This window comes from Perna viridis, chromosome 14 (assembly GCF_037379345.1).
Source record: "Perna viridis isolate PV_CMFRI_1.1 ecotype Kerala chromosome 14, ASM3737934v1, whole genome shotgun sequence".
Lineage (NCBI taxonomy): Eukaryota > Metazoa > Mollusca > Bivalvia > Mytilida > Mytilidae > Perna > Perna viridis.
The window spans coordinates 29,859,100-29,870,159 of NC_142458.1; the positions used below are offsets into that span (position 1 = coordinate 29,859,100).

At 31.9% G+C, this 11,060-nt stretch overlaps 1 protein-coding gene across 1 annotated transcript; it reads left to right on the plus strand.

Annotated features, from left to right (window-relative positions):
• The first annotated feature begins 256 nt into the window (after window positions 1–256).
• Window positions 257–10,745, plus strand: LOC148598935 (uncharacterized). The gene is made up of 7 exons (XM_088561758.1): window positions 257–345; window positions 2,451–2,556; window positions 4,477–4,647; window positions 5,104–5,226; window positions 8,625–8,882; window positions 9,698–9,770; window positions 10,166–10,745. The coding sequence occupies exons 1-7, from the start codon at window positions 316–318 to the stop codon at window positions 10,584–10,586; spliced, it is 1,182 nt and encodes a 393-aa protein (XP_088417884.1). The 5' UTR covers window positions 257–315; the 3' UTR covers window positions 10,587–10,745.
• The last annotated feature ends 315 nt before the right edge of the window (window positions 10,746–11,060 follow it).

The following is an 11,060-nucleotide window of genomic DNA, read 5'->3' on the forward strand; positions in this document are numbered from 1 at the left end:
TTTTATGATTTCTGTATCTTAAATTACAGAATGTTTGTTTTTCTTATCATGACCGATTTTAAAGTTCAACTTGTATTTCGTATATGCATCAATAGTAAAACTTGGTAAAGTGTTGTTACATCTACAGTAATACTGATGAAGTTACATTTAGTTTGTTTTGTTTTGTAACATTTCATATTTCACGGTTTTAGTCCCAATATACATTCTAAGACAAAGCTGATAAATATGCAATCTATACATGCACATTTCAGGTGTTATTTTACCGAAAACGTCAACAATGTTTCTAATGCCAACAACGTATCAGAATGTATCCAAATGTGTGACACCGACCATATTGGTTTCCACGTAAGATGTGTTTTAATCAGAAATACTAGATTTACAGCCTCTTAATTTAACATAAGATTCTGGTTAACTATTAATCAATTATTAAAATTCAGAGAATATGTCTTCATTTATTTAATTGACCTTGATAATGCAGTAAATAGAAAAGGCATTTTTATAGAAGAACATCGGCTATGTATATGATCATATGAGTAAAGTCGTATGCGTACCTTTTATCTTAAGACTCTTTTTTACCACTTTGGTCTTTTAATGTAGTGACAGTGGTCACCTTCTTCACATGATAAAAATCTTCATAGCATTTCTGGAGGACAGGATTCCTGATATATTTTAATAACTTTTAATGTTTGCACTTAATGACTCTTCCCTACATACAGTTATAACATACTTGTTGAGACCTTCAAAATTATATATCACATGACTACCTTTGGCGAAGTTGAAAAAAAATGCAAAATCAATTATTTAAATATGAATATGAACAAGACAAATGTTAAATATGAACATTTAAATCAGATGCATTTGAACTGCTGACATTAATCTCTGGTATTTGATTTTCTAAATGACGCAATCAGACCTTTCGAATTGCATAACATTATTGTTATGCAATACAGAAATTGAAGTCATACAGACACGAAGTTCCAATATTTGACCAAAGACACACACATTTTATTATCAAAGTCAAGGTCATATGATGACTACGAAGTCACCAAAATAACATTTTTTATATGATTACATTATTGTTGTTTTAACATGCATTCACGCAATTGTATACCTAAGCTTAAACTGCAGAGTTCAATACATGTAAGCACTTACTTCTTATTGTATTCTTAATATCAATGCTTCAAATTCAACGTGAACATATTTGCTTGGGCCCTGGGATCTTTGACCTTTGACATTGGTTACAAATGAAAAGTCTCGTAGGCGGAAACATTGTGGGGAAGGTTCTACGTCACTACGACGTCCGGTTTTGAAAAGTTATTAATTTTCTTAAAATGTAGTATGATATTTCAAGTAGTGATTTTTAGGCTTATCCAAAAAGGGAGGGATCTATTACTACCTAGACACGTGCCTTTTCGTTAAAACAATAATATCCCATATGCATACGTCATTTCCGAAAGAAAGATTTGAATTTGAGTCATTTCGTCTTAGACAGAAGATCTACATATTAAGTATGACGCAGATGCTTCGACCCTATACTTACCGTATAATGTGAAAAATAAACACGTAACGGTTTTTTAGAAAGACTCGATCTACGACGATTTTTCAGATAAAAATAACATAAGTTGTGACGTGTCTCAAATTAAACGCAAATAAAAATAATGAATAAGAGAACTGTAACCACGTTTAAAAGGTAAAAAGGAACCACATACAAATAAAATACAAACAAAACGTAAACAAATTGAAGAATATGGGCCAATGGGACATTCAAAGTGAGAAACTACTTAACCGTGTATATTTTGTGTATGGGGACTGTTGCAAAAATAAAACAAAATTTAGGTTAAAAGTTCATGCAAATAACTGATGCTGTACGAACAAAATATTAAATTTACTTCAAATGAATATAGATGTCTGTTTACCAATGAAAGGTATATTTATAATAACAATGATAATAAACGTAATTATGCAAATCAATTGATGGGTAAAAGGAGAATGCAACTTTTTTTTGTATTTTCTTTTTAGTTTGTAATACCTATTGCTGTAAAACACACACACACACACACACACACACACACACACACACACACTGTTACTGCTTTAAGTATAAATTGACTATTGACTAAAGAATTGCTTTTCTAATTATTAATCAATGCTTTTAGATATGTCTCTTGTCCATGTCGGGTCTTTGTCCCTGGATTACATTCTTTTAATTACCGCTATAACCTTGGTTCCCTTGATTACTCTTTCAACAATTGTTGACGTAAAACTCTGATTATATTATAACATTTACACATTGCCACCAAAGAATATTTTCAATCCTTAAAACAACATAAGATAAGGAGGTATTAACATTTATACCATGTTTATCTGTACAAGTGAAATTATAAAATGAAACTAAACCTTTCTTCTTTTTAGTCAATGATTGTGATTGTTGTCAATTCATGTTATTGTAGAGTACGAAGTGCTTTCGTTTCAAGGAAGCCCCTACGCAACGTAAAGGGTACAGCGCCTGCAATTCTGCTTTTACTGACAACAGTGTTGAAGTGTTTACTGTTACAGGTAATTTAAAAGGCAATAATGCTAACGGTTTGTGCATTTACATTAATTTTATACGATTTCTAGCAGAAATCAAAATTGGAAGTAGAAAGGATTTCCTGTCAAGTGAATGTTGCATACGTTTGATATTATAAGTCATAGATATGTGAATACGGTTCTTTTTTTCGTGGAAAATTTACACATTTTTCATATCCCTTTTTGCCAAAAAATGTCAGTTTTCTGAAGTTAAAAGATATATATATATATATATTCAACGTCTCAGAATGTGACGACTCTATTCACTACACTACAATAGAGTCGTCACATTCTGAGACGTTGTATAATATTGATTTGTTGTGACATGCATCATTAATTTGATCCTCTATCCTACATAATAACACCTAGATGAACTCTCCCGTACTACCATACATCGTGTGCTAAGTTGCAGCCCTAGATATATCCTACGAGGAGGAATCAACTGGCCTGCAAAAGCTATATTTTATATAGCCTAGCTGGCCGAGTGGTCTAGGGCGCTGGACTTAGTGCAGGCTATATATATATATATATATATATATATATATATATATATATATATATATATATATATATATATATATATATATAGAAGTGTCTGAAAAATTCCCAACGATGTTCGAACTGTCAAATTTGCGAACGAATATTTACACATAATCGGGTGCAAAACGACAGTGAAGGCAGTTAGTTGGCATTGAAAAATACGAGATGTAAACAATTCAACAGGAATATAATAATTAAGGACATACAACAAGAAAGTAGGAAAATTACTAGGTGTTTTCAAGGGTTCAGTCAGACGCAGTTATAAGTTTCTTTCCCCGAGCTGAAAATTACACTCTGTAAACAAACTGGACCAGTAAAATCAATATGCATGCAATAAACTATTCTTACGGCTATATTATGCCGTTCAGTTCGTTGCCACACTCTTTCGAACTACACAGCCGCCATGTTGGTTTCAAGTTCACTGGCGTTCATGCAAGTATGAACGATCAGACGAAGTTCATGCATGTATGAACTCTATGGCAACAACGTTCTCGACCAATCAAAAACGGTTATAAGCATGAAAGCAAATGAAAACGGTTTATGCTTTCACATTTTATACACTCAACATGTCCAAATAATACGTAAACAAGGTTTTTGTATATCTATTTATATTCAATAGATACAAATTGCAGCAGTTAATATGGAAAACACAACCAATCAACGTTTACGTTTTATTTAATTGTATATACGTATTAATTTGGTCGGTGTGAAGCACATAAAACTGATCAATTTGGGAATGCATTGGACCGATTTTCACATCATCACATTTTGATCTGTATTGATAAAAACTGTCGGTTAGAAGTGCATTTTGAACGTTTTTCAATCACAGCTTTTGTTCAAGCATTCTCCCCTAGAAAGCAATGTAACAGTAGTGACATACAAACATGTCCTTATTTGAAAAGAGCAATTGTATTGTGAAAAAAAGATACAGAAAAACAATCAATTTTGGTAAAATACACAAAGTTTTATGATAACATTTTGTCTTGTAATGGAAAAAATATTAAAAAAATATATATTGAAACATTAACCATACAAACAAACAAAACAAAATAAAAAAAAAACATAATTTATTCCTTTATACACATTAATTTCAGTTGATTCTTAATTTATATTTGTGTTGATTTATTCATTTACATAATTCACAAATATTGGTATCGTCGTACTGCTATTCCACTGCTGTTTCTTTTTTATTAAATTGAATGACGAAAGTCTGACAATATGAAATTTCTTTACACTAAGCTTTTAGATAAATCCAAAATGAAACGACATAAGCAATAACATATATTCAACCAGGAAGCAAGCAAATTAAAACAGGAATTGGGAAAAGCTTTACATCTTACTTCATTGATTGTGTTTCTCCATTTCTAGAGAATGGATCTACCGTATTTTATGGCCCGTATGAAGAAATTGAAAAACAATGCAGAATGATTACATCAGTTGTCAAATCGGACAGGATTTGCTCCTTTAGAAATAATGCCAACGAATATTTTTGGACTGGTATAAAACGTTACAGAAAGAATCAAATAGTACGCAAGCAAGGTAAGAGTTATTAGGTATGGTTTATATCAAGATGACCTTATGCACTGGGTTATAAGATTACGTTTTCTTAAAGCAAGTTTCATCACTTGAATCACCGAAGTAGAAGTCTCGTAAATTTGTTCCACAGAATGAACATTACACTAAACTAATTGACTTTTTATAATATGAACCCTTATACATTGGATTTATTATGCATAATATTTGTAATCAGGGAACTACTTTGATACTAAATTAGTTACACTTTACAATCCAAAATTAATATCCGTAATCTGAAAACTGTACTTTTCATTCTGAAAGCAACTACATCACACCATAATTTGTATATAATATCATAAGATATTAAGTATAATTTGTAATGTATGTGATTTTTTTTTCGGGAAAATATCAGAACACAGGTAAAACACATATTGATCACAATACAAGACTGCATTTAATACAAAACCTTTGGGTTTGTAGCAATACACAGTTCGACATATACCGTCAAATGTATGTATGGTACCTGCACAAGTCAGCATAAATTAGAACGTTTCTATGGAAGTTGTAATACGAATACTCGTGGATATGCATGTAAAACGACAGGTATTTTTTAATGTATGCAAATATAAATATAAAAAAAGCACAGTGAAAGTTAATCTGTATATAAATATAAGAGGTTGAATGATTGCCAATGAGGCAGTCATCAACCAAAAGTCATGCAATTTCTACAGGTCATCACATGGCTTTCCATAACGGGCAAAACCCATATCATAAAGCAAGCTGTAAAATGCCCCAAAATAAATTAAATGAAACTTTTCATAAAAGAGGAAATCGATCTTATGTATTGAAACAATGTTCACATATACACGAATACAATTGAACATGAAAAAAAAAACAACAACCACTACAGGGACAGGTACATAAAGCATATTTACAAAATGAATGTTTATGTTAGCGGCAATAACCAAAATCAGGCATTAAGCCTAAAGCCTGGTCAATAAGCTATTGACTAGTCAATTACTAATTGCCTAAAAAGATCAGGCTTTAGGCTTATTCCCTGAAATGATAGTGGTCAAAATCTACTTATTTCCTAGTCAATAATAAATAATGAAAGAAAGAAAACATTGCATTTTAATCTTTTAAAGATTGTTGTCTCTTTAACATATTCCCCATTTCCACTCTTTTCCATATAAATTATTAGTTTTTTAATACTGTTAATCCTTAACTATAGAGAGAACATCAGATATTGCCAAAGGCCACTAAACACACCAACGTACAACTAAATAAGTTTATAAGGTTATGAGTTGTTTTCAAGTAATATTTAGTAAATGTTCTTTTCACTACTTACTTGATTTCCATTAAATGGTTTTCATTTGCTCATCTTGTGTAGTCGTGTCAACATGTCTCGATTTGAGGAAAAAAATAACGCAGAAATGAGAAATCGCTATGAGAAGGGGAAACTAGGAATATATATTCTCGTGAGAAATATAATGACATTTTGGAACTTTTGAAAAATGAAAAGAAATCGTCGACTGAATATTACTATTCTACCAGATTTGATGTTCTCTCTGTGGCTGGGATTGAGCGTCTAATAACCAAAGTACCAGCAGTTTCGGTGTTTTGAGAAAGCCCATAAAGAAACTGGACATGGGGGAAGAGACAGAATGCTCAAGAAAGTCAATTAGGGGTATGCTAATGTCTCGAGGGATAGTATAGAGCTTTTTCTCGCATATTGTGAAAACTGTTGTTTGAAGAAAAAACATGTATCCAAAGGAATACTCGTGAGGCCATTATCTTCTAGTGAGTTCAATAGTAGGTGTCAAGTTGATTTGTTTGACTTTCAATTCAATCCAGATGGTGATTTCAGATTTGTGATGGTTTTTCGAGATCATTTAACAAAGTTTTGTTATCGACAGGTTTTTCTTATTCACATGTAAAATAAATAATCCATTAGAATATATAGTGTCCGTGAATTCATTCATTTATTGAAACTTGAGTTTTTCTTTTAGATCACAATTGTTGAGGCTGGTATAGTCCTTTTGCCTGTTCGTCCGTCATACATAGGTTCAATTTTACAGTACCATGATATTTCGTATTTTTGTCACATTCATTCACTTATACAACTTTTATTTCAGCCTCAACATATTTGTGTGGTGTGTACTTTAGAAAAATCAGGCGCGCATAGTTGTGGATAGTGTAATACCTCCTTTCACATCATTTGTGGTAAAGAAATCGTAAACTCAGAGGAAGGCTTCGGTACCAAAGTTCTCTGTCCACACTGCTTTCTTGATACGAGACGTATTCGTCATCGATGAGGGGCAAAGGAAAGGCAGGACAAACAGGCCGCGTCTATGGTGAACAGAAGCAAGAAACTACTTGATACTCCAGAGGTTGGACAAACAGTAGCAGTGCCAATTCCAATGTATGACCGTGGAAAGTGTGACAGTAAAAATCTACTCGGGTGGATAGCTGAGGTATTTATTAGACTAAATATTACATCATTAATTACATATCATATCAAATACAATTTACGGCCTCGTATTAAAATGTTGCGCCATATATTTTTTCACTTTGTCCGTCCGTCTATTTGTCTGTATGTCAGTCTGTCAGTATTGTGAACACTAAAAATTAAAGATATATGACACAGAGATATAAGCCACACCCTTCCTTGACACAGAAGCAGAAGAATGCTACATCAATTTTATGAAACTACATTTTATATAAAAAAATATGCATTTAAAACATGACTAACACATTATCCTTTTTTCAAAAGTAAGCAATATTTTACAGGTAGACGAACATGTTCTCAGTAGAATAGCCACCAAGTACGGGGAGCTGAAAGGGAAATACGGTTCAAATGAATTCAGTGTGTGTAAAAAGACATTGCTTAGTGAGAATGATACAAGTCGTGAAACATCACTAAGTGTTAGAGAGGCTGCAAATAAACAATCAATTTCCGGCGGCCAGGGTTTCCAACGTTGTAACTGCACGACAAAATGCAACACAAACAGATGTAAATGCAGGAAAATGGGAAAGTTATGTAACAGCAGATGTCATTCTTCCAACACATGTGACAATAAGTGACAAAAGCACTAGCCTTATATATTTCTGTATTGTAATGTAAATGTGTTCAATTGTCAATAATTTAATTTCATGAGCTTTGGTTTATTTTAAAAGGCCGAAATTAAAGAAAAAATATGCACCAGGCAATAGGCCTAATGCCTGCCTCTTTTTTTCAGTCATTAGGCTTATTTCCTAGTCTTTAAGCTTAAAGCCTAACACATTTCAGTCAATAAGGTTATTGACTAGTCAATAGCTGATTGCCTAGGCTTTAGGCTTAATGCCTGATTTTGCTTATTGCTGCTAACATTTACATTAAAATACAACGACTAAAGAAAGATAACTAGAAATCTGTTTTCCTTCTTTATAAGATTTTTTTCTGGAATAACAAAGGTCTATGAGTACTAATAATTGGCTATGAATCTGCAACACATAAAAAAGAAATCATTTACTAATGTGGTATTACTTCATTTCATGGGTATCAAATTTTGTGAGAACAGAAAAATGACATTTCTATTGGTACTCGAATGTGTGACTTGCCGGTCAATAATATAAATTAAAAACGATTTCAAGACTAGATATGGGAAACTACTGACCCAACGGCAAATTGAAATTATTAATGAGTTTTTTAATTTGCATTTCTTAATTATAAAAAAATCGCGTCACTGTTGAAATGCATATACAATACCAATATCTTGTTTTAATTGTAAATTTACACAAAATAAAGATTTTTAGTGCTATGTCTTTATTGTAACACCGGTATATTTGTAATTTAAGGGACATTCAAGGAGTTGAGTGCAGTAAATTGTCTTTGGTTGCTTTCTCCACCGCTTTGTAGAGTTGTTTTTTCTTTGACACATCTTGTTTTCGGTTATTCCTAACTGTGTTGTCTGTTTTTACTAATTACAGCCTTAAAATTATATGTTTTTTTTTAATTTTAGATATAGCTGCGATTATTCCTGACAATAAACCAGTGAAACATATACAGGCAGAAAATTCAATAACCACTATTGTAACCTCTAAAGTTGGAAATAGACTGACTAATAAATCAAGCTTACTTCCAGTTTTTCAGAGATCATCCTCCATATCTATTCAAGCATCGTATGAAATAAGCCATCCATCATTTTCTCGGGAATTTGTTACTGAGCAAAGTAACACAAATAAGTTAGAAAAAGCCACTGGAAGTCAATCTAGAAAAGGTCAAATTACCAACAGTTTGACATTATCAACAAATTCGTGACACCATTCCATCTTAGCAATAAAGTTGAAACGACATATCCGGACAAGTCAAAACAGACAACCAATACAAAAGTTTTCAAATTTAAAATTTAAGTATTATAATAAACGTGCCAGGACTGAAAACAAGTATTATAAGTATTTTTTTCATATAAGTATTACAAAATAGTTAACATACCTATCAAGCGATTTTTGTTCCTGATATAAACAAAAATGATTTTAAGTTTAACCACTCAGGATATGCAATGAACACATTAACCAAATGAAGTCGCAGACACAAATGCTTACTATCAATTGCCTCATACATCTGTATCATATATTTGATATATACTTAATACAGCTGTTTTGAATGTCTGATACAGCATTTGCTGTTTCATCAGTTTCAGGCATAACCATTATCGCACTCTTTTGTCGCATACCTGTTCTTTTTCGAAACCCATTTATCACAATCCTTATCGGATTTCCCTAACTTACTCGGTGTTTCTGTGTGATTTTCCGAATAGCAGACCGTTATGATGTGAAAATGTAACAATTAAAACAGTTACAGCGTATAATGCATAGCTAGCTTATATATTATATAAAAAAATAATGTATGGCCAAAATTCGTACCACATCCCATGTCACCCTCGACAAATATAAGCCCCCGAGCTGAAGGCCATATGACTGATATTTGGTATTCCGGAATAAAGCGGCATATGGTTCGGATTTTGCCATATATAATAATCTAAATATACATTGATGTATTTTAAAATATTTGTGCTTTATTTTAATTGTCTAGCATTAATAATTGGAGGAACAGTAGCCGTCGTCGGTTTGGGCGTTTCTATTGTTATGGTTATATTACTTGTAAGGTAACTTCTTTTTTAATATGTTAAAATTAATGTTTAGTGTGGTTACAAACTAAGACGGTTTCATGTTGTACCTAAGATCATCTCTTTTCTAATAAATCGAATATATTATTGTTGTATATTTCATTTACAAGGTTGTGAGCACGAACAATGAGTTTTTCTGTGTTCTCTATAAGAGACATTTATAACCAATATTTAAACGACAATCTATGGTTAAACGATGGCTTATTTGTTATCATCATTGTGATTGCAATTGAGAAAAGTTAATATTCATTGATACATTTGTCAGCTTGATGTCCGATTGATAATTACTAGTTTATTTATATAAATATACAAGTATATTCAGAAATTCGAAAAATGAATATATATATGTATACTTATTTTTTATTTACCTTTAGGAGAAAGATTCCATTTAACTACTTTCAACGTGCCAGGACTGAAAACAAATATAGATCTAAGATGACAGGTCAACATGAATTAGGTGGAGGTAATGGTAACTGTGACCTAAATTTAGGAATAGACATCACGTACAAAGCTGAAACTAGTTTTGAACCAGAAGACTTTGGACTGGAGTACGCTGTTGTTATTAAAAGGAATGAACGAGACAATCCTTTTCGTAAATATGAGGAGGAGGAGGCGGAGGAAGATGATTATCACAGAATTGATCGTGTAATTAAGATGACCTCAGAGACAACAAATGCAAATGTTTATGATACAATGTTAGGCTTGAGAGGGTATGATGATCCTACATATAACACGACTGTGCATGGGAACAATAATGATGACTGTCAGTATGATGCATTTAATATCGAAAAATAAACTTTGCTTTTGAAATGCTACTGTTCGGTTTCAAGCAGACACTAATCGATATTCATATGGTAATTCTTTCATTATTGACCAACTCATTACAAATTATGTTATAGTGTACACTCTGTTTGATTTAAAGTAAAAGTTATCATACCTTAAATATTAAATGCCTTAAATGAAGATTGGTTTGTTACTTAATTTTGAGCAAGTATCCACTTTATAACCGCTTTTAATTCTACAAACATGTTTACAATGATCCATTTATTATGAAATATGGACATTTGTTCAATTGAAATAACATACTTATGGATCTTTAATGAAAACAGAAATGATAACAACCACTTACACAATATATATGTTGATAATATACTTTTTAGCAGCATTTGTGTCAAGTTTATTTTGATCTGATGCTGCCATTGAACGGGTGAATTTCGTTCTACCTTGTAATATGAACATTAAAATTGGCTGGAATTTCAGTGAAGTAAA